The 25,767-nt window shown below is 33.3% G+C and overlaps 1 protein-coding gene across 1 annotated transcript; it reads left to right on the top strand.

Moving 5' to 3' along the window:
• Positions 1-22,218, top strand: LOC127730481 (3-ketoacyl-CoA thiolase A, peroxisomal-like). Its single transcript, XM_052238910.1, has 12 exons — positions 1-261; positions 4,251-4,344; positions 5,238-5,292; positions 6,395-6,474; positions 7,470-7,512; positions 8,652-8,753; positions 9,818-9,898; positions 12,696-12,792; positions 13,373-13,463; positions 16,076-16,255; positions 16,903-17,104; positions 21,135-22,218. The coding sequence occupies exons 1-12, from the start codon at positions 94-96 to the stop codon at positions 21,208-21,210; spliced, it is 1,269 nt and encodes a 422-aa protein (XP_052094870.1). The 5' UTR covers positions 1-93; the 3' UTR covers positions 21,211-22,218.
• Positions 22,219-25,767: the final 3,549 nt, after the last annotated feature.

Genomic DNA, 25,767 nt, shown 5'->3' with positions numbered 1-25,767 from the left:
CATCCTGTACTATTTTTATCGTGTTGATCAAAGTTTGAAGTCCTACATTCTGACCCATTTTTGATAACTGGTAACATTGCAAGCAAAGGCAAGATGGAGCGCATAAGTGTTATGTTTAATCATTTGTCTTCAAATAATGATGTTGTATTTAATCAAACAGCTAGTGGAACTATTCCACGGTTCAAAGATACGCCTGATGATATCGTTATTGTTTCTGCACTTAGAACACCGATCGGAAAAGCGAAGAGGGGATCTTTTAAGGTAAATATACTTTTTAAACTGTATATATATGAACGTTTATTAATTGTTTCATCTGTACACAACCGTTTCCAACTTTTAAATATTATTTTAGATATATATACATGTATACAAAAAGGTTGAAAACCCACTCTGGTATCCAGACCGGAGTTTAAACTAGATTGGATACTTCGGGGGCCTCGGTAGGTCAAAGTTGTTCTCAGCTTGACCTGGAGATCAATCTTCTGAAATCTCTTCGGGTTGTCTGTTCCCGTCGAGAAGCCCGGTGGTTCTCTCCGAGTACTTCGGCTTCCTCCACCATAATAACAGACTTCCCGGTGTCCAACACGCTCCCTTGGGCGGTGTTGTTGTGGGGATTGTTCTGGTGGTGGGTTAATATTGTAAAGGACACATCTCCCTTAATTCTTAGGGAGTGTACATGGATCCGCTGTACCCTTGCAGTCAATCAAGGGGTGCGTCTACACTGGCGGAATCTCGAAGTACATACATACATTCGTGCATGTACATTGTAAGATCTTGTCAGTGTTCTCTGGAAAATACGATAATGTAAAAGACAGGCACCATAAAAAAAAACTACAATAATTGTAATATCATATGGATGAGAGAAATAACAAAGTAAAAATATTAAAGAATTAAAAATATATATTAACAGGATAAATAGAAAAGAGCTAGCCAGTGAAATTGCTCCAATCTTAACCATCATATACAATTTTTCAATGGAGAAAGGAAAGATACCCGATGACTGGCGAACTGCAAATGTCACTCCGGCATGTAAGAAAGGCCAGAAATTCATAGCAGCTAACTATAGGCCAATATCCCTAACATGTATCTGCTGCAAAATAATAGAACATATAGTCACCAGTAACATCATGAAAACATGCAGAGGTAAATAACATCCTATACCCACTACAACATGGCTTCAGAAGTAAAAGATCATGCAAAACACAACTCCTTGAATGTATCGATGACATCACAAAAAACCTGGAAAACGGAAAACAATCAGATCTGCTAATACTTGACTTTTCAAAAGCTTTTGATAAGGTGTCCCACAGCTTACTCCTCCATAAATTACACCATTATGGCATCTGAAGTAAAACAAACAAATGGATAAAGGAATTTCTCATCAACAGAACCCAAGTAGTAGTTGTTGAAGGCGAAACATCTGACAAAGTAAAAGTAGAATCCGAAGTACCAAAAGGATCAGTATTAGGACCCAGTCTTTTTCTGTTTTACATCAACGACCTACCATAAGGCCTACACTCCACAGTAAGACTGTTTGAGGACGATACTGTGGTCTACTTGACCATTTCATCAGACAGCTACTGCCATACACTCCAAGAAGACCTGGACAAACTGGCAAAATGGGAAGAACTCTGGAAAATGGAGTTCCATCCTGAAAAATGCAGTGTCCTCACAGTCACAAAAAAGAAAAAGCCAATCAAGTGGGACTATAAACTCCACGGCCATACTCTGGTGCATGAAACATCAACTGAATACCTAAGCTGCACCATTGCAAATGATCTGGATTGGGGAGAACATATTATTAATATTAACAACATCACAGGAAAAGCCAGCCGAAGCCTTGGTTTCTGACATCGAAACCTCTACATTAGCTCAAAATCCATCAAAGAGAATGACTATAAAATATTAGTAAGACCGCAAATGGAATACGCCACGACAGTATGGGACCCATAACAGCAAAATCACATAGATAAAATTGAAAAGGTACAAAGACTAGCTGCACGTAACCAGCAGACATAGAAATAGATCAAGTGTCAGCAACATGATAAATGAATTAGGATGGAAAAGCTTACAAACAAGACGAAAAGAAGCTAGTCTCATCATATGTTACAAAATAAAAAACGACCTTGTAACCATAGAAAGAATAAATATCTACAAAAACCAACAAGAAGCTCAAACCGGACAGGACAACATACTAACCTATTACAGCCAGCCACTAAAGACTGTAGGAAATGGTCCTTCTTCATAAACACCATCAAGGATTGGAACAAACTGCCACCAGATACCGCCACAGCAAAGTCTCTTGAGATATTAAAGTCTCAAGTGACCAAAACCACAAACTAAATCAAGAGAACAATTTGTTTTTATCCTGTTTTAAACCTGTTTTAATCATGCGCAACTTGCCAGAATATTCATCATGTTGAATGTGGGCAGTATTTGGAAGAAGAAGAAGGGGGTCCTTTCCCCAAAGGGCCAGTGGTACATGTATTTGACCTACATAAATAACATTTAAATGCATTTTGTGTTCCAGAAAATTAATAACTGTTTTGGATATTTTTGTGTGCATTTTCTTCATTACTACAGAAGTTGCCAGAATATTAAAACTAAGTTCCCATTTGAGAAGTTCCCCTCATGTAATAATTGTTGTAATTTGATTTGATTGAAATGGACAATACATTGGCAATGGATATCTACACAACAATAAGTCATTTAAACTGTGTATACACTGAGTGGACTGTTATTACAATGTAGGTGAAATGCAGGGGCTTGTTAAATTTACCTCCATCTGCTGAATTGAATTTTTTTTCACATTACCAGTAAGACATTATCTGTAATGACAGTAAGACATTCTCTGTAATTACAGTAAGACATAACCAGTAATTACAGACTTTACAGTAAGACAATACCTGAAATTGCAGTCAGATATTAACTGAAATTACAGTCCAACATTACCAGTTATCATAGTAAGACATTAACTGTAATTCCTGTAAGACAATACTTGTAATTCCAGTAAGACAATACCTGTAATTCCAGTAAGACATTACCAGTAGTTACAATAAGACATTACCAGTAATTCCAGTTAGACATTACCCCTAGTTACAGTAAGACATTACCAGTAATTACAGTAAGATAATACCTGTAATTCCAATAAGACATTACCAGTAGTTACAGTAAGACATTACCTGTAATTCCAGTAAGAATTACCAGTAATTACAGAGTGACATTACCAGTAATTACAGTAAGAAATTACCAGTAAATACAGTAAGACATTACATGTAATTACAGTAAGACAATACATGTAATTACATTAAAAATTACCAGTAATTACAGTAAGCAGGGAAGCAGTACAACAATGGGTAACTGGAAATGCCTACCTTGGAAATATATTACTTCAAAGTAAAAAAAATAATAGCTCAATGGATATCTACTCAACAATATGTTATTTAAACTGTGTAAACTCTGAGTGGACTGTATTACAATGTAGGTAAAATGCAGGGGCTTGTTTATTTTACTTCCATCTTCTGATTTGAAACTTGTTTCCAAAATTACAGTAATACATTACCTGTAATTACAGTATGAAACTACCAGTAATTACAGTAAGACATTGACTGTAACTACAGTAAGACATTCTGATTTTATAATTTGTTGATATATTGTCTTGTTACACCTGACCACTGTCCCATGTTAAGGGAGGGTTCGGTGCCCACAAACATGTTTAACCCCGCCACATTCTATATGTGTCTGTCCTAAGTCAGGAGCCTGTAATTCAGTGGTTGACGTTTGTTGCTGTATATTATATTTGTTTTTTGTTCATTGTTTTATATATAAATCAGGCCATTAGTTTTTTGGTTTGAATTGTTTTACATTTATTATTTCTGTTTTACATTTGTTATATCAGGTCCTTTTATAGCTGACAGTATGCCGAATGAGTTTTGCTCATTGTTGAAAGCTGTACAGTGACCTGTTGTTAAATTGTTAACTTCTATGTCACTTGGTCTCTGGGTAGTGTTGTCTCATTGGCAATTATACCACATCTTCTTATTTTCATATTGATAGTTTGTGCCTTGTGTATTTCGCTGAAAGCTTTTGCTTGCTAGGTTTTATGGAAACATGGTCAAGACAATTATTTATTTTCCATTCATCATGAAATCTTACATTTATACTTTGATTTCACATTTTTCTATGCACATATCCCCTTTTATGACCCTCTTTTAAAATTTCTTATTTTTCTTATGATTCTTTGTTTACAGGATACCTATCCAGATGAACTTTTAGCTACAGCCTTGACAGCAGTTATTAAACAGTCTGGTATTTCACCAACACAAATTGGAGATATTTGTTGTGGTATGACTTATAATTATTTGCAAATTAAAACCATGCAATTTATAATTTATGCATTATCACAATACTTTAACATTTTGAAAATAACTGATAATTCATCATTGCTATTCATTTAAAATGTTTAGTATAAAGTAGTTTATAGACTTATATGCCCTCTTCACTCATTAGTGACCAGAGCATACAGTGTTATCAATGTCAATCCTTCTGCAATTGCCTTATTTTACTTAAGGGGCTCTATACATTAGGGTTAGGGTTCATTTATGGTATACTTATGGGGTGTTCTTCATTTAGGTTAGGTTAGATAGGAGTTAGGGTAAGGTTTAGGGTTAAGTATAATTTAGTATAGCTCTATATGAGTTGGGACCCCTATAAAAATAAAAGAAAGGCCCTGAAATCCAACAGTTATCAGATTTTTTTTATTTTTGTATATTTTGCCATATATAAATGTTTAGTTCATAAGTATGTTCTAGGGAGTTAAAGATGAAAATCACCATTGTTATGAATGACACACTTATCTCCAAATTATTATTATTCAATTCATTCATTTCATAATTATAAGATTATCCAATAAAAACTTAAAACAATTGAATTTAAAAGTATTTGAACTTGACATGTGTCACTGTGCTTCCGGAGGCTTTTTTTCCCATATAATGGACCAGAGAATGCAAACTTCATTTTAAGCATGTACATGTAAAAATATATTGACAATGTATAGATGAACTTGGTTAAGCTGACTTTTTACCTAACATACAGTAGTGTTTAATCATTCTACATTGTGACCTTTTATATCATTTTTAACATTCTACATTGTAACCTATATATTTTTCAATCATTTAAATGACTTTACAAAATGATCTCTATATTTGATCTGACAAGCTACATTCTACCTTTTTAAGGAACTGTTGGAGATGGGAGAGGTGCTGTTACAGTCAGAACTGGACAATTTATGGCGTAACTATCTTGCATTGATTATATGTTAAAATTCTGATAATTAATTTAATAAACAGAAACTACCAAATATCTGCCATTGCATGTAATATCAAGTTATCCATAATAAAAAAAATCCATTGAAATATGGAACAAAACAACAAACTGATGATGTTCCAGATTTTGCACAGGCAATGTGGGGTTAAACTAGGTCTGTTTATAAAGATCTCAAATCTCACACCTTTTAAACTCCATTGGTGGACTAACAAAGGGTACTTGAAAGAACATACAATTAAAATCAGTAAAGTTAAAGCACTTTTAAATTCTTAATTAAGGTTATAATACATATAGCTAACAGCTAACAATAAAAAGTACAAAAAATAATATGATATTATATCAAAGAATACATGCAGTTACTGACAGGAAGCTCAAAGAAATAAATGCTGATATAAAAAAGTCCCATCCTTCACTCATATATCAGTGTCTGTACTTCGTCAATAGCACAGGAAGACATGCATTGATTTAACAATTGTACAGAATTAATATGCAATAAAATAAAAGAAACATTTATAAGTCTTTTTCCAAACTTTATATCAGCAGATTGATGATTTTTCCCAAAAAAATACCAGAGACATTGATATTATTTCAGTATGATGACAACATTAATCAACAAATCTGTTAAGCCAAAAAGAAAGATTTGAAGGACACTTCTTAACTTTTTAGCTTTATGAAATATATAAATAAATTTTAGATACGAAAGGTATGATTATATTCATGCTACATTTTTAAGCATTATTAATTCACCGGGGCCCGAAGCAGTAAGAGCAAAACTGACATAGGTGAAAGTGTTAAACAGGTTTAGATCTACCTGTCAAGTAATCTTCAGACCAATATGACAACTTATTGTTGGGTTACTGTCCAGAAATAGTTAATTTTTAGGAAATTTTACAGTTTTGGGTTCTGTATTATCTTTAATATTATTATAGAAAGAGAGAAAGTGTAAATGACAAAATTGTTCAGCAAAGTAAGATCTACAAATAAGTCAAATGCCTGAAACCGAAATTGCAGGTAAGCGAGATCAGGCTCTCATGAGCCTCTTGTATAATTTAGTTTTGATTTTTTTCAGAGGTATTCCAGATTCTGTGCCATCATCTGCAGTTAATAGACAATGTTCGTCTGGTTTACAGGCAGTCATGAATGTGGCAGGTAATTACTTTTATATCATGTGAGAAAAGTCACAAAACAGATGACCACAGATATGTTCCATGTGTTGTGGCCATAATCCCATCCTCCTTTCATTTTATTTTTATGACTAATACCACTTGACTTTTACTTGTCAAAACAACACCATTGGTGTCATAAGTAAACCAGGAAATGATAATCGTCTGGGAGCATCAAAGTTTAACCCTTGAATTTTAATGAACTCTTCCTTTTCCTTATTTTCTGTGTATTTTGTGATGTATTATATCGAAAATAATTTATACAATAGGATAAGAGGAATCAACATGAATTTGGACAGTGCACAAAAGAATACAACAACCAATTTTTGTGTCGCCTTAATTGATTCAAAAAGCAATATTTAGGCCCTTTATAGCTTGCTGTCAGGTGTGAGCCAAGGCTCCGTGTTGAAGGCCGTACTTTGACCCATAATGGTTTACTTTTACAAATTGTGACTTGGATGGAGAGTTGTCTCATTGGCACTCATACCACATCTTCTTATATCTATCAAAAAGCAATACTTAGGTATTCTGTTTTCGGCATTGACGGCTGCATCAACATTTTTTTAAACTTTGTGATTTGGTCAGCTTAAGGGGAACCACTTATGATTAGTCAACAATATTTTGTATGCAGTTGTATAAGCATTCTTACTGATCTGGTGGCATATACTATTTGCTACAATTAGACCATATAGGTTCCAGTTGAATCCTTAAGTAAATATCATATGTGTGTTGTCTAAGAAATTACTTAGCAGACCTAAACCAATGTTGTATTAAAGATCATTAAAGGTTTTTTATTAAAAGCTTATCAACAGATGAATTAATACATAATATTTGTATCCAAATAAATAAGGAGACCCATTATATGTTTGAATGTTATGCCGTAATAAAACTGTAACTTTTGTGAAGTAGCCAATATGAGTCCTTAATACAACAATTACATGATAATACAAGTTCATAATGTCCATTTGATCTCTTTTAAAGGTAGCATAAGGATGGGACAGTGCAATATGGGAATAGGAGCAGGGTAAGTTGGGAGTATTTAGGTCAAACTTACCATTATGTAAAAAATTGTTCTCTTATAAAGTGACAACAGTAAAGTTTTAAAAATTCTGTAAAAAATAAGACCCCTTCAAGGATCCACTTTTCTGTGCTGATTTGATAACATAAACATAAGATCCAATGAGAAATCATATATTCATCTGTTATGAAATGAGTTATATCAAATTGGTACAACCTGCTAAATTGTAAGAAATACTTTGGTATTCATCCTTAAAAAGACATTTTTTACATTATGGTTTCATAAAATACATGGCTACCATATGTATTTCTTGATCCAGATTTGGTCATATTTCAGATGCATTATCTTTTGCAGCTGCAATACTTATTTTCAAACTTTCAAGAACTGTAGTTGGAAGACTGTCCACATATATTACCCTATTGTAATCAGGAGCGGATCCAGCCATTTTTAAAAGGGGGGTTCCCAACCCAGGATAAAAGGGGGGGGGGGGGGGGGGTTCCAACCATATGTTCCCATTCAAATGCATTGATTGGCCAAAAAAAGGGGGGTTCCAACCCCCTCCCCCCTTCTTTTATTCAAGAAATTTTTAACTTTGATACTTGTATGATTAGATCTATCTTAATCATTTTAATAATATATGCAATATATTGTTAATATTACACATTGAGACCTTACTATAAAAACCAGGTAAGTGATAGAGACTAAGTAGAAGCCTCCTGTTATTTCAGTGTACAAGAATGAAAAAAGAAAATAATTAAGAAATCATTCTGATAATGATTAAGGGATGTTCCAGAATTAAAAGAATTTGAACAACACATGGGTGGTACATTTTTAAGACAATGACCACCCATAAAATAAAATATGTCATTTGATTTGAAAATTCTTACACAATTCTATGGAAAATGCCACTAACGATATTTAATTGATTTGAGTGCTTCCCATTCCCCACCCGATAAATTTTGGAACAGCCCTAAGTGGGAACATAAATAATTCTTTTGTATAGTTATCACAATATCACTTATATAGCTGGCATTATTATGACATCAATATATTTATGTGTCTTTTGTATATATTTGAATCAAAGCTATGAAATACTTATGATTTAGGTCCTATTAACTCATTCTTTTGGGTGTTTTTATTAACAGAGTTGAATCAATGTCATTCCATAGAGGAGAGAACAGTAATGCTCCACTTAATCCCAAAATATTTGAGCATGAAATGGCAAGAAAGTGTTTAATACCTATGGGGTAAGTAGAACAATGGCAAGAAAGCGTTTAATTGCTATGGGATAAGTAGAGAAATGGCAAGAAAGTGTTTAATACCTATAGGGTAAGTAGAACCATGGCAAGAAAGCATTTAATTGCTATGGGATAATTAGAGAAATGGCAAGAAACTGTTTTTAGGGGTAATAGACAAATGTCAACAAAAAGTTAAATACATAAGGGGTAGCTGAGAAGTTCCAAGAAAGAGTTTAATACCTAAGGGGTTAATAAGAATTCTAATGCAATTAATTTGTATCAATGGTTCTAATTGGATGACAGTAAGCGTCAAATTCTCTATCTCCTTGTCTGTAACTAAGGAAGCTGACATTTTGAATTCCAGAATGTATTGACATGTAATTTCTCAAATAATAAGCAAAAAAACTCACATTTTGCACCTAGAAATCTTCTTTTTATCAAATTTTATTACATTCTGAGGCGGTCAAGAAGCCAGACTAGAAAATGCCCAGTGTTTACGTTTGACGCCGGAAGTATACCTATGACGTCACCTACTTTAGGGGCCAAAGAAGATAACATCATTTCGCGGAATTTTCTTTTAATGAAAATTTTACACTAAAATAATGACTAAAATTGAATAATGTATTTATTTTGCATTAGAATAGAGATAACTGTATTGTATTTGAAGCTTTGCGGACATCCATCGATAGATTTACAGTCGCAAATATCTGTTTACCTGTCTCCGCTACGCGTCACTGGGTAAACTCAATTTGCGACAGTAAAACTACCGATGGACGTCCGCAAAGCTTCAAATGTTATCTCTTAAGTGGCAAGAAACAGTTTAATACAAATGGCAAGAAAGAATTTAATACCTATTGGGTAATCGAGAAGTGGCAAGAAAAAGTTTAATACCCAAGGGGTAATTTATAATTGAGAAGTGGCAAGAAAGAGTTTAATACCTATTGAGTAAGGAGAAGAATGGCAAAAAAGTGTTTTGAAATAAATGAATGTAAATAATGCTTCTGACTTTTTTATGTTGCTATGATTTATCAAAGTACACAATAATATATAAACATTATTATTCAATTTTGTAGAATTACATCAGAAAATGTAGCTGAAAAGTATGGAATTACCCGGGAACAACAAGATAACTTTGCTCTTGCATCACAACAAAAGTAAGTAAAAGTACATGCAGGTCAAATCTTTATGTGAAAATATAGAAAGACTGTGGCATAGCAAGGTACGTTTTATTTTATTTTTGAATTTTATTATCCTCAGTGATTTTTAGGGAGCTACCATTTGATTATTATGGGGGGCTAGGATGAAAAATTTTGTCCTGCTTTTTTTTAGTTGTAATCTCTGTCCTGCCTTTTTATTTTTTACTCTATTCGGTCCTGCCTTTTTTTTTTACTAGTTTATCCTGAATTTTTTTACACAAATTGTCATCCTGCCTTTTTTTTACCAAGTTGCTCATCCTGCCTTTTTTTTTACTCTTTTACTCAAAACTCCTGTCCTGCCTATTTTTTTCAAATTTCATCCAAAATGGTCAGTTGACCCCTTAAGGAGTTATTGCCCTTTACAGTCAATTTTTAAACATTTTTCGTAAATTTTTGTAATCCTTTACAAAAATCTTCTCCTTTGAAACTACTTGGCCAAATTTAAACAAACTTGGCCACAATCATCATTGGGGTATCTAGTTTAAAAAATGTGTCCGGTGACCCAGCCAAACAACCAAGATGGCCGCCAGGGCTAAACATAGAACATAGGGGTAAAATGTAGATTTTGGCTTATATCTATGAAACCAAAGCATTTAGAGCAAATCTGATGTGGGTAAAATTGTTTATCAGGTCAAGATCTATCTGCCCTGTAATTTTCAGATGAATCCGACAACCCGTTGTTGGGTTGCTGCCCCTGAATTGGTAATTTAAAGGAAATTTTGCCATGTTTTTGGTTATTACCTTGAATATTATTATAGATAGAGATAAACTGTAAACAGCAATAATGTTCAGCAAAGTAAGATCTACAAATAAGTCAATTGACCAAAATGGTCAGTTGACCCCTTAAGGAGTTATTGCCCTTTATAGTCAATTTTTAACCATTTTTCGTAAATTTTTGTAATCTTTTACAAAAATCTTCTCCTCTGAAACTACTAAGACAAATTTAACCAAACTTGTCCACAATCATCATTAGGGTATCTAGTTTAAAAAATGTGTCCGATGACCCCGCCCGCGAACCAAGATGGACGACATGGCTAAAAAAATAGTACATAGGGTAAAATGTAGATTTTGGCTCATATCTCTGAAACCAAAGCATTTAGAGCAAATCTGACGGGATAAAATTGTTCATTAGGTCAAGATCTATCTGCCCTGAAATTTTCAGACCAATCAGGCAACACTTTGTTGGGTTGCTGCCCCTGAATTGGTAATTTTAAGAAAATTTTGCAGCTTTTGTTTATTATCTTGAATATTATTATAGATAGAGATAAACTGTAAACAGCAATAATGTACAGCAAAGTAAGATCTACAAATAAGTCAACATGACCAAAATTGTCAATTGACCCCTTAAGGAGTTATTGCCCTTTATAGTCAATTTTTTACAATTTTCATAAATTTTGTAAATTTTTGTAAATTTTTACAAAATATTTTCCACTGTAACTACTGGGCCAAGTTCATTATAGATAGAGATAATTGTAAGCAGCAAGAATGTTCAGTAAAGTAAGATCTACAAACACATCACCATCACCAAAACACAATTTTGTCATGAATCCATCTATGTCCTTTGTTTAATATGCACATAGACCAAGGTGAGTGACACAGGCTCTTTAGAGCCTCTAGTCTATGATCTTGTTAAGTTTATGTGATGCTTGTAGTAAAACTTTATATTTAGGACAATCAGTATAAAATCAATGGTCAGTAAAGCAGGCAAGACATTTCAGTGTGTGCACTCTTGTAATTATAAAAGGTCATACAGGAAAACCACATCACTATGTCAACAGTTTATTTAAGATTATTAGTAAAACTGTGTTAATTGAAATTTAAGTAAATTTGGGAGAGAAACGATTAGAAATTTGTTACACTGACGGTCAGGGGTGATACTTATACAAGTATTTTTTATTCAATGGTATATACCGTAATTGTTGTGGTAAAGTTATCTCCCGTAGTCATCTCTTTGTTGAGTTCTTGAGATAAAAGGTTGAACACTCAATGAAAAATTTGTAAGCAAACCAGAAAAAAAATGTTTAAGGCCTGTTTTGACTTCCCAAAAATTGAATTTCAATGGGTTGTAAAAAAAAAAGGATTGGAAAAGTAAATTTCTGGAAAAGCATAAGGGGAGATTATTCAAAAAATTAAAAAGAAAATTTAGATTTAACGAATTTCTTATACAAGTAAATAGAATTTATGACTTCAAGTATATAAAAATGACCTTTGAATTACTGATATTTAAAAGAAAATAATAATCTTTGCTGCATATTGATAAAAAAAAATAATTGATAAAAATCAAAATCTAAAGCTCTTTCAATACTTAAATCTTCAGAATGTTCTACATAATTCTTTTACACGATACACTTTCCTTAATCTGCCCATTTTCATCAGCTAAGTTTTCCAGCATGGCTGACTGTTCATTGTCAAGGGAACTTACCATATAAAAATATTGTCTTTGTTTTGATATAAATATTTGATAGTTGTGTCTGTTAAGGTTAAAAAACTAAAGGAAATAAGTTTTTATAGTATCAGTCAGATAGTTGGGTAACACACTTTTCAGATCATTAAAAAAATAAGCGACGCAACGCGACATAAAATATTGTAAAATTCATTTCGTCACGCGTTACCCTGGTGCTATCCAAAATTCCTGGGGAGAACACTGCATTACTTTGTACAAACAAAATCAACTGTTATACAAAAAAAAACAACTAGGAGTATGTTCCACAATGATAATCATTGAATTATTTATATGCAATTTATATTGTCACAGAGCATTAAAGGCAACAAAGGATGGTTTATTTAAAGATGAGATTATACCAGTAACAGTGACTTTCAAGGACCAGGATGAAAATGAAAGACAAATAACTGTTAGTATGATATTGTGATGTCTATTGGATATATTTTGTGATATCATGATGTCTAGTGGATATATACCCTGATATGCGTCGTCTATCCATATCTCATTTTTTCTATGTTAAAATCAGCAATAAAACTATATTATACACAATTATTTTTTGCTAGCATGACATTTTTGGGGGGTCGGACCTTTATCGGGACTCTGGGATCGGGTGTTTTTAAGCTCGGGATTTCGGTATTGATCCTTTTGGGATCCGGGAATTCTTTTTTCCAATTTCGGGATGTCAGGATTTAAATTTCTTAAAATTCGGGACCTCTAGATTTCATGTTTTTAAGCCTGGGATTTCGGGATCAGGACCCCTCCAAAACATCATCCTATTATCTTGATAAACCTGATTGATAAAATGCTCTTTATACCATCTCGTTCTGACATGCAGTTCGCTCTGTTTTTTAATAAACCTTTTTTTTTGGTGAATGATGATTACTTTTAAGTGAAAACTCATATTTAATTCAAATCTTTAAAAAGAATTGGAAAATTTTGTTATGTATTTGTAATCATTTTTTGCATAATGAAATCTATAACATTGACAGGTAACCACAGATGATGGAATAAGACCTTCAACAATTCAAAACTTAATGAATCTTAAACCAGCATTTAAAAAAGATGGTACAACTACAGCAGGTAAGTTTATTTAACTGTTATGATATAGTTAGTAGGAATATGACAGTTGTTTTCCATTTGTTCATTCTTTCCGTTGGTTGATAAAATGTAACGTTTGATTGTGTCAGTTTTTTGGACTTACCTTTTTTGAAACAGGAATTAAAAATGCAAATGTTGACACTTCAATGCCACGCAGCAGTTCTACTGACCATCAAGGAGATCTAGCCTGCTTCATACAGTCGAACCTCAGTGTGTCGAACTCGGTTGTATCAAAAATTCGGATGAGTTGAAGTAATTTCTCGGTCCCGGTAAAATTCCCGTTTGATAAATGTATAATTACCTCTGATGAGTCGAACTCAGTTGGTTCGAATACTCAGTTAAGTCAAGTAAATTTTATAGTCCCATCGATATAAAGTTAATGTAAATTGACCCCGATGTCTCGAAGTTCGAAAGTAAGAATTTTCGAAAGATGCAGACCTAATGATAAAAATTCAATCGGATTTATTTCTTATGTAACCTAATCATTTTCAAAAGAGATTAAAGCAGAGTAAACATACTTGTTTGTATAACAGTTAAAATGACATGTTTATGGTGGCCGGTAATTAACACCTTTGTTGATCGTTCAGCGGAACGTAAGTGTGTTGAACATATTTCACATAAGATAAAAAAGAAACGAATTAAAATAACCCAAGCCAAGATTAAATGAATCGTTAGAATTAAAACTCATTAATTACAATAAATAAAAGGATTAAGACAATTATGATAAATTCATGATTATTTAATGTAAAGCAGACGACCTCATCAGAGACCGTTCAGAACTTATTTCGTTGCGCAAACGATTTCATAATTTAAAGTGACTGACCTTTGTAAATATTTATGTAGACTATTGATTTTATTTGTGCATGATTTGTTTTTATACGACCGCAAAAATTAAAAATTTTTTGGTCGTTTATTGGTATGACGTTGGCGTCGTCGTCGTCGTTGTCGTCGGCGTCTCGTCATCGTCGTCCAAAGACACATTGGTTTTCACACTCTAACTTTAGTTTAAGTGAATGGATCTCCATGAAATTTTACCATAAGGTTTAATACCACAAAAGGAAGGTTGGGATTGATTTTGGGGGTTATGGTACCAACAGTTAAGGAATTAGGGGCCAAAAATAAGCATTTTTGTAACTTCCAGACATAACTTGTGTGTTAGTGTATGGATCTCTCTGACATTGTACCACAAGGTTCCATATCACAAAGGGAATGCTGGGATTGATTTTGGGGGTAATTGCCTCAAAATTTGGGGAATTAGGGGCCAAAAAAGGGGCAAAAAACAAGCATATTTCTAGTTTCTTGATAATAACTTGTGTGTAAGTGTATGGATCTTTCTGAAATTGAATTACAAGGTTCCATATCACAAAGGGAAAGCTGGAATTGAGTTTGGGGGTAATTGCCCAAAACGTTTAGGAATAAGGGGCCAAAAAGGGGCCAAAAATAGCATTTTTCTAGTTTCCAGACAATTACTTGTGTTCAAGTGTATGGATCTCTCTGAAATTGTACTGCAAGGTACCATACCACAAAGGGAAGGCTGTGATTGATTTTGGGGGTAATTGCTTCAAAATTTTAGGAATTAGGGGCCAAAAAGGGAAAAAAAACAAGCATTTTTCTAGTTTCAGGACAATAACTTGTGTGTAAGTGTATGGATCTTTATGAAATTGTACTACAAGGTTCCATATCACAAGAGGAAAGCTAGGTTTGAGTTTGGGGGTAATTGCCCTAAACGTTTAGGAATTTGGGGCCAAAAAGGGGCCTAAAAACAAGCATTTATCTAGTTTCGAGACAATAACTTGTGTTCAAGTGTATGGATCTCTCTGAAATTGTACTGCAAGGTACTATACCACAAAGGGAAGGCTGGGATTGAGTTTGGGGGTGATGAATCATAAGGGGGTTCAAAAAATTTAGGGGAGGGATTTTTTTTTTCTTTAAAATTTTCCATTTTATAAATGGGTTATTTCTGATTTATATATAAAAGCAAATAATAATGATATGGTTTGAATAGGTAAATTAAAAATGTTTAAGTTCTTAGACCACATTCATTCTGTGTCAAATATTTAATCACAATCCAAATTCAGTGCTGTATCAAGCTTGAATGTTGTGTCCATACTTGCCCAACTGTTCAGGGTTCGACCTCTGCGGTCGTATCAAGCTGGGCCCAGCGGAGCATTTTATTGTACTTGTGTGTTTAATTATTATGAAGGACCAAAAATGGAGATTAAATACACAATCATAAAGTGTCATATCGAAAAAAGGCACACTGTTCAAAGTATCTAGTTTACGTAAATTTATACCGTATTTCATGCATTCCAAATTTATGATGACACACTCGACCTCGGATGAGTCGAACCTCAGATTAATCGAATACTTTGGTCCGGTCCCTTCGACTTCGTCACAACGAGGTTCGACTGTATTATAATTTTTGATTGAAATTCATGATTCCAGAAATGAGTTTCTTGAAATGGCTTAACAAAACAAAAGCTATAGAAAGTAGTTAAATTAGGACACAATAGAACTTTAGGCAATACATGTATAAGGTTTATAATATACTTAGAACTTGTGGGATGATTTAATAAAAGACAAATTTTTCACAGGTAATTCAAGTCAGGTTAGTGATGGTGCTGCTGCAGTGTTAGTGGCCAAGAGATCAGAAGCTGAACGATTAGGGTTACCTATATTGGGTGTAATCAGAGGATATGCAGTGGTAGGATGTCCACCTGAACTCATGGGTATTGGGCCTGCAGTTGCCATCCCTGAGGTATTAAAAAAGACAGGTAATATAATGATATGTATTTTTTCTCCTTGCTTGCATTTGTATCTTGCTGGTGAATTTGAGTTTATTCCTGTGGGGTTATGTTACAGAATATAAGTTTGAAGTAGAATGACTTGTTAATCATTTGTTTGTCTTTTCTTTGACCATGTTATTGTCTGACAACAACATGATTCTGTTAGTTTTCACCTAACTCATCTTTCAAACTATTGTATTTTTACTAATTTGTGAATTTAAAAAGTCTTAACCCTTATTTTCAAAGTTTATTGGTCATTGTTAAGATTTTATGATCATGTCACTTTCTTGTTGCTATTTTGGAAAACATTACCACAAAAAATAGTTCAATGGCATTCTTATTGGAATTGTCCATGTTAAATCTACCAGAAAGTAGATGATTTTGTTGTTTTTTTTATTAATACAAAGAGAACAGTGATTGTTTTTGTATTATTTTTTATAGTAAAAATATGGTAGGCATTTAAAATATATGAATATGTGCAAAAGACAATAAGAAAAAAAATTACACAAATAGATTCTTGCTTTTTACACATATTGACAGGTTTATTCCATGGTGAATGAGCTCTATATAAAATTAAATATCGTTGACATTCATTCATTCATTGTAATTAAGTTTATTTGATCATTTATTTTCAGGATTATCAGTAAATGACATTGATATATTTGAAATAAATGAAGCCTTTGCCAGCCAGGCTACTTATTGTGTAAATAAAATTGGTATTCCCATGGAAAAAGTAAATCCAAAAGGTGGTGCTATTGCCTTAGGTCATCCTCTTGGTTGTACAGGAGCTAGGCAGATTGGAACTTTATTACATGAGTTGAAAAGACGAAGAAATAGGTAAATTTAGTATTGTTTAATTGAATAAATTGTTTAAACATATAAACTAATTTATATGATGGATAGATACAACTGTAAAACTGAAGAAGTTAAGATTTATGACAGGAATAAACAATCAACATGAAGTGAAGCACAGATGGTTCCAATATGAATGCTGTCTGTTTAAAATACCTCCAACAAACATTACCAACACTACATTATAAATATACAAACTACAGTTGGACAAGCATAGAGACGCAATATTTTATAAATGTATTCTCAAAATTTCAGCTTTTAGAGTGCCATCTTCCTTTCAGTTAAACACAGTTAAGGTTATATTTTCATATGATTTTGTATTTGATTTTGATTTTGAAGGGATTCAGAGGAAAAATGAGGGGCAAGATGTATAAGCAAAAATTGTGCAAAGCATTTTAACATTATAATTCTTTTGATATATTGTAATTCAAATTATAACCTAATTTCCGATGGCCTTACTGTTTTATGACCTGTACAAATCAACATTAATGCCAATTGATAAAACTTACTTCCATTGTTCAGATCATTTGATTTATTAGAATGATTTTGGTAAAATTAATATTTTGATCCAACTAATACTTCTTCTTTACTATTTTGTTATGTCTCGATATGGTATCACTGGTGTAATTTAACGACAGGTGCCACATGTGGAGCAGGATCTTCCCTAGAAAAATTTTCATGCATGGTGGGTCCATGGTGAATTTGCAATGCCGCATGCGATGCTTCTTTTTCAGAATTAGTTACACTACATAGTTTATATGTTTAAAGCCATATACCAATCTAATTGTTTTATTATCGGTACAGCAATTCATATAAGTCATGGAACTTTAAAGTATTTATCACAGATGAGAGGAATTAATGAAAGACCTTATAAACAATAATAAAAATAATCCAGTCTGCAATAGTTATTTACAAATTAATGTCATGTACACATTATTTTGTTGATATCTTCATCTGTTTCAACTTTCCAAAGGTCACCACACATTTTTCAAAATCAAAATCATCTCTTTTGGTCCTTCAGTTGATGTATACATTAAGCAATTCAGCACTTTTTGGCATAGTCTGTTTCTCAAAGGTGTTTTAACTCTGTTTAAACATGAAAAACATCTTTCACAATCAGCTGTTGAAACTGGCAAAACAAGACCAATTGCTGCATACTTAGACAGACAAGGATACAAAGTTCCAAGACTGTCATCATTGCTTCACAGAGATTTTACAGGAAACAATAAAAAAAAGTTTATTTGCGTTAATTACAGAAGTCGTCAGTGAAGAATGCCTGACATACGGACTTACGGATGACATATTTGGCAATTACCTGTTTGTTTGGAAGCTAAGCTGACATTTTATTTCATGACAATTAACTATTTTTTTTTATTAAAATACATCCCTGTCCGATTTATTTATAACGCTTCATAATTGTAAAAATCCTATCTTGCCGAAGTGAAAGAAATTTAGCCACACTTGTGTAAAAAAGGAAAATGAATCCACTATACTTAAGCTTGTGACCCATTGAAATAAAAATAGAACAACACAAGTTATTAAAAACAATATTTCCGTAAATAACTACGTATGTTTTGAAAGTTTTTCTATCAAATCTTTTAAATATTTCATAAGACACGTCTTTTTCTCGGCCCAGTGGTGGTGATGTGTATTCTTTGATATAATCAATCAACCGCGACTAATCTAAAAATAACTGATTGTTGTGACCAATCAAAAAATAATTCGTCAATGTAAATATAGCTGATGAAATAACTGCCAAACTTTATTAAAAAAAATGTTTTGTCCATTCTGGATGAAATTACGTTAGTTTTATTTAATAATACCAGAGACTATACCAAATTTTAAATTTCTACTTTTTAAAGATCACATTAAAAAAATGATGTCAAACACCCGTTTTAAAGGTGAAATTTGTACTGGAAAAGGTTTAATTTTTTATTTAACACAGAAAGGTATGCATTGGAGATTAATCTGACTATTTATTTATCAGCTAACTGGCAACTTCTATTATGTAACCAAAGTCTTGATGTATAACCAACTAATCAAGAAGGTTGTAAAATCCCGGCATGCGCGATGTGATGCATCCAATTTTCAGTCGGATGAGTTTAAAACACCTGTTGAGTGTTGTCACTTGTCACTTCACTTTCAAAATATCGATTATAAATATTTTACACAGTTATAATTTTCACACATAGCGGGATGCATTGCGGCAATGATGAAAGCATGGCGGTCGAAATTAATGCGTAGCGGTACCACAATGCTTGAATAGCCTAGGAAAAACACTGACAGCTTACGCTTCCGGAGAACCTGAGATCACCCCCAGTTTTTTGTGGGGTTCGTGTTGCTTAGTCTTTAGTTTTCTATGTTGTGTTTTGTGTACTATTGTTTGTCTGTTGGTCTTTTTCTTTTTTAGCCATGGCGTTGTCAGTTTATTTTCGACTTATGAGTTTGAATGTCCCTTTGGTATCTTTCGCCTCTCTTTTACTTTCAAAGTCTGTTCCATGATCTTTAGTTGCATGCATAATTTTATAAATTCCATACCTCTTACAAGTACTGAATCATACATATGCAGGGATTTCCACTGAAATAGCTGTACCAGTGAAGAAATCTGTTAACAGCATGTGCAATATTGTTGTTGAATAAAAAAAAATCAAAAAAAAAATCATACATATGCTTTTAATGAGATGATAGGAATAAACATATGCAAATTGACTAGTAGCAGCTTAATCATTTACAAATAAGTAATGAAAAAAAAAAAACATAGGGAAAATGGACTTTTCTGAGGCAATAGCAGAAATGTTCTAATCATGACTGTAAAAGTCTGGGTCATAATTTTTCTCTCAAATATATTAAGGAACAATATTTTTGTGTGTGTGACATAGAATAGAGAATTGAAAATGGGAATGTGTCAAAGAGAGAAAAACCCAACCTAAGAGAAAAAAACAGCCCAAGGCCACCAATGGGTCTTCAAAGCAGCTAGAAAATCTCACACCTGGAAGGGGCTTCAGCTGGCCCCTAAACAATAATGTATACTAGTTCAGCGAAATTGATGCCACACTAAACTCTGAAACGTACAAATGAATCTAAATTAAAAAAAAATACAAGACAACAAAGGCTAGAAGTTCCTGACTTGGGACAGGCGCAAAAATGTGGCAGGGTTAAACCTGTTTTGAGAGATCCCAACCCTCCCCCATACCAATAAACAAACACACAGCAATACGAACAGTAAAACTCAATTTAAAAGAAGTCTGATTCTGATGTTAGAATAGCTAACAGAAGAAATGAAGCAAAATGACAATGATCAACATAAATTAACAAAGGACTACTAGCAGTTACTGACATGTCATCTCCAGACCTGAATTAAACTGATCAAAAGATTATGTTTTTATCATATGAAAATCAACCACAATCCCTCCCATTAGGGGTTTAGTGTTATGCCATCGTAAATTATACGAGAAGAACACAACCCATATCATGCCAACAACTGGTGTTAGAATAGATGTGTTTATTTGCGATGCAAAGACCCTATAAGTGAATCAATATTAATTACAAAAAATGCAGTCTTTAATGACTTGACAACAGTATTGTAACTATATCCCTGGTGAATAAGTCTGTTTAAAAGTTTGGTTAGCTTTTGATATTAATATTAATGACGACATTTTTGTGCTTTATATAGAATATTACCCCTAAAAAATGGGCTGTGAAATACATGAACTTATATGATGTCTGCACAATTTATATTTACGAATGATGTCCTTGTACCGATGATAAAATTTAGTAAAAGTTTTGACAAGTTTGTGTTTTAGAAACCCTGGTGTAATAATTTTTCAGTTATACAGAGATTTCTTTCGTTAAAATCAAGTATGTTGTTACATACACGAGCCAATCGAACAAGATGAGATATATAAACACCATACAATGGTGCCAAGGGAATGTCACCATCTAAGAACGGATAATTAACGATAGGAAATGAAAAATCAACTCTTTTTTCACCATCATAATCTATTTCATATTGCAGATCCTATGGTGTTGTCTCTATGTGTATAGGAACGGGTATGGGAGCTGCAGGAGTGTTTGAATATCCTGGAAGATGAGATCAACAGACAAATCAATCAAAACTTATAATATAAATGTGATTCAAGTGATTAATTAAACTGATGATTAAAATTAAAGGAGCAGTATTGATTCTACTGATATACTAATCAGATTGATTACATATAGTCATATAATGGTAGATTATTCCTAAAAGGTTATTCCATGTAGTTCTAATGTGAAAAAAATAAACATCTTAAATATGTAACTATAACGAGAGGAATCTTAGCATTCATATGCTTTAATACATTTGTGACATATTCATTGCACTCTTTTGAGAAAGAAATTTTTCAATAAAGGATGACCTAAAAATGTATGACATTATATTGTATTAAATTTGAGGAAGGGTTGCATGCAAATATGTGCTAAATATATGAGTTGTCAGAAGAATATTGACAACTATTTAGTGTTTTAGTAGTTTGATATGGAATAAAATTTAATGTGATTTTAATCCAGTTGAAGTTGTTAAAATCACTGTAAGGTATTGCTGTAAATTTCTCATTTAGAAACATGTTCGAAGTTATAAATACAAATGCACTGTTAATTCAAGTAGTGAATGATTTGTTTATTTGTGAAAATATATCTATTGAATAATAAGTTAGGAATTTTCCACATTGCAGCATTAAGGGAAATTTATATAGTTTACCTAAAAAGGGATTTTTGAAAGGACATAATTAACATTTTGGAATTTTTTTCAAAGTAGTTTGTTAAAAGACATGTCTTTCTATTTTAGCCAGAAGCTCAGTGGATTTTTAAACACTTACCAAGTAGTAGTTATATGTAGTTAGATTTTTATATTATAACTGAAACAACTTTATAATTGAGTAAATTTAATTGAAAACTAAATGATGGTTTGTTCTTGGTTGTATGATTACAAGTACTGTGATATTTTCTCTGTTTTGATGGAAAATAAATATTCTGTATGAACATTTAACATCATTTAATTTATGTGAACTTTAAGTATAGTTTATATAGGAAGTTTAAAAGTTAATTATATTTTACAAAACTAATCAAGTCTTTATTACACTGTCTACCAAGCAAATATTATTAATTTTGATTCATACAATCAGATAAATACATATGGATATTTATGGTTAATACTTGAGATGATAAATAGACATTAAGAACTTTCTTTAAAAATAAAGAGACCAAAGGTGTTTTAGAGATCCTTAATTTAAAATAAGGAGATGAGGTATGATTGCCAATGAGACAGAGAGACCACCAGAGAAAACAATCTATATAAAAGGACATGTTTATAAAACATAATGTTTAATCTGATGAATGCAGCCATTTAACAATCTGGAGTTGATGTAGAGATGGTTCCAAATTGATAAGCCCATTTCATTTCATTTCCTCTCACAGAGCTGGACTATCATATGACCACTGTAATCGTATCCCTAACAATGTTCAGTTGATGTGGAGATTGTAACAGTATGAATGCCATATTTATAATAATAAATACATTGCCTCCAACTGAGCTGGTATCATATGACCACCTTAATGGTATCCCTAACAATGTTCAGTTTATAGATGGTTATAGTATGAATGTCTCATTACATTGCCTTTGACAGAGCTGGTATCATATGACCACTGTAATTGTATCCCTAACAATGTTCAGTTGATATATAGATGGTTACAGTATGAATGTCTCATTACATTGCCTCTGTCAGAGCTGGTATCGTATGACCACTGTAATGGTATCCATAACGATGTGTAGTTGATGTGGAAATGGTCACAGTATGAATGCCTCATTTCATTGCCTCTCACAGAGCTGGTATCATATGACCACTGTAGTTGTATCCCTAACAATGTTCAGGTGATGTGGAGATGGTTACAGTTTAATGCCTCATTGCATTGCCTCTGTCAGAGTTGGTATCACTATGACCACTGTTATGGTATCCCTAATGATGTATAGTTTATGTGGAGATGGTTATAGTATGAATGCCTCATTACATTGCTCTGAAAGAGCTAGTATCATATGACCACTGTAATGGTATCCCTAACGATGTATAGTTTATGTGGAGATGGTTACAGTATGAATGCTTCAATTCATTGCTCTGAAAGAGCTAGTATCATATGACCACTGTAATGGTATCCCTAATGATGTATAGTTTATGTGGAGATGGTTACAGTATGAATGCCTCATTACATTGCCTTTGTCAGAGCTGGTATCATATGACCACTGTAATGGTATCCCTAACAATGTTATGTTGATGTAGAGATTGTTACAATATAAATGCCTCATTACATTGCCTGTGACAGAGCTGGTATCATATGACCACTGTAATGGTAACGATGTTATGTTGATGTGGAAATGGTTACAGTATGAATGCCTTATTACATTGCCTCTGCCAGAGTTGGTATTATATAATCACTGGAATGGTATCCCTAACAATGTTCAGTTGAAAAGATATGGAGATGGAATTAATGCCTCATTACATTTAATCTGTCAGGGCTGGTATCATATGACCACTTTAATGGTATTATTAACGATGTATAATTTATGTGGAGATGGTTTACATAAATAAGAATGGCCAACATAGATACATATCTTGTCTTAGGGAGGAGTACATATCGTACTTAAAAAATCACTCTTATTCAAACAAAACATTCTCTGAAACTGACATTATCAAGATGCTTGATTTATTTCTTGAATGACAACCTATTTGTTACGTTTTGATGGACGTGTTTTTTAACAAACAATCGGCATTCCAATGGGAACCAACTGTACTCCTCTTCTTGCCGACTTGTTCCTTTATTCATATTAGGCTTACTTTATACAATAGCTTCTTAGGAAGAAGAAAAGAAGTTTTAACTTCACTGTCCGCTATATAGATGATGTTCTCTCATTAAGTAATTTAAAGTTTGGTGACTATGTTGAACGCATCTATCCCAACTTGAGATAAAGGATACAACAGATACAGTTAAGTCTGCCTCATATCTTGACTTTCTTCTAGGAATCGACAATGAGAGTCGGTTGAAAACAAAATTTTACGACAAAAGAGAGGATTTCAGCTTCCCAATTGTAAACTTTCCATTTCTATGTAGCAACATTCCAGCAGCGCCTGCATACGGAGCATATATCTCCCAGTTGATACGATATTCCAGGCTTGTATTTCCTATCATGATTTCCATGATAGACGATTGCTGCTCACAAGGAAGCTATTAAACCAAAAGTTCTAAGTGGTGAAGTTTAAATCATCCCTTCGTAAATTTTACGAATTGGTTGACCGTTATGGAATATCTGTTTCACAGATGACGACGGATATGTTCCAATTGTCATAACCACAATCCCGTCCTCTTTTCCCCGAATGTGGCCTACCGAACTAGATTTATCACCGGGTTTATACTTATATGAGAATCACGACAGGTGCCACATGTGAAGCTGGATCTAGCTGTTTCCGGAGAAACTGAAATCACTCCCGGTTTTTGGTGGGGCTTGTGTTACTCAGTCTTCAGTTTTATGTGTTGTGTTCTATGTACTGTTGTTTGTCATTTGGTCTATTCCTCATGGCGTTGTCAGTTTATTTTCGACTGATGAGTTTGAATGTCCCTTTGGTATCTTTCGCCTCTCAGTATGAATGCCTTACAACATTGCCTCTGTCAGAGTTGGTATCATATGACCACTGTAATGGTACCCCTAACGATGTTTAGTTGATGTGGTAATAGTTACAGTATGAATGCCTCGTTACATTAGCTCTGTCAGAGCTGGTATTATATGACCACTGTAATGATATCCCGAACAATGTATAATTGATGTGGAGATTATTATAGCATGAAGGCCTCATTACATTGCCTCTGAATGAGCCGGTTACATATGCCCACTTTATTCTTATTCCTTTCAATGTTCAGTCGATTTGGAGGTGGATTCCCCATCGATTTCTCAGTGGAATGAAAACTAAGTTTGAGGAATATTTACCATGTTGTGACATATAAATAAATTGCGATTTGTCACCATAATATTTTGTCAAAAGAAGCTTACGACTTATAGCCCTGTCGTCAGGGTTAGCAAAGTCGGCCGTTGCCATCTGACAAATACATGTCCTTCAAATCTCTCAGCTTCAAAGTTTTCTTCTTCAGAAATATTTCTGTGTTAATAAAGGGTCAATGAATGCTTGCATCTTCTTGAGTGCCATTTAATGAAGGGTCTGCTGTTTTTTTTTTCATTTTTTTTTGTCCCTCGTCTTTTACTTCTCGATTTCTTAGGTTCACTATTGATTTATTTCGACTGCTGCTATGAAACATAATTTCCCAGGCCCAAAGTTTGCACCTCTTATGCGAGTTACGAGCTCATCTTGTCTCTGTTCTCTGACCTTCAGAAATCACCCCACCACCAAACTCGAACATTGCTGGGGTTTTGTTGTCCAAATGTCTCTTTTCTTTACAGCCTTTTTTCCTTCCTTTTTCCAAAAGATGCAGTCTGGGCTTAAAAGTACATGACCCTCTGTGCTTACGTCCTTTATGTCTGTTCATGCTCATCATAAACCGTTGGCAGCCGTCTCTGTGGTACCATGCACAATCTTCTGAATTTAGGAACTTTCAAACAAATCTCTGCCATA

This window comes from Mytilus californianus, unplaced genomic scaffold, assembly GCF_021869535.1.
Source record: "Mytilus californianus isolate M0D057914Y unplaced genomic scaffold, xbMytCali1.0.p SCAF_2, whole genome shotgun sequence".
Taxonomy (NCBI): domain Eukaryota; kingdom Metazoa; phylum Mollusca; class Bivalvia; order Mytilida; family Mytilidae; genus Mytilus; species Mytilus californianus.
This window is presented reverse-complemented; position numbering and strand designations above follow the sequence as displayed.

What these genes read in the sequence shown, in the direction of transcription:
- LOC127730481 (XM_052238910.1), top strand. Translation starts at nt 94, where the DNA reads ATGGAGCGCATAAGTGTTATGTTTAATCATTTGTCTTCAAATAATGAT. An exon ending in AAAATGAAAGACAAATAACT is followed by an intron (nt 12,793 to 13,372) that starts GTTAGTATGATA and finishes TAACATTGACAG; the next exon opens with GTAACCACAGATGATGGAAT. An exon ending in TGAGGTATTAAAAAAGACAG is followed by an intron (nt 16,256 to 16,902) that starts GTAATATAATGA and finishes ATTTATTTTCAG; the next exon opens with GATTATCAGTAAATGACATT.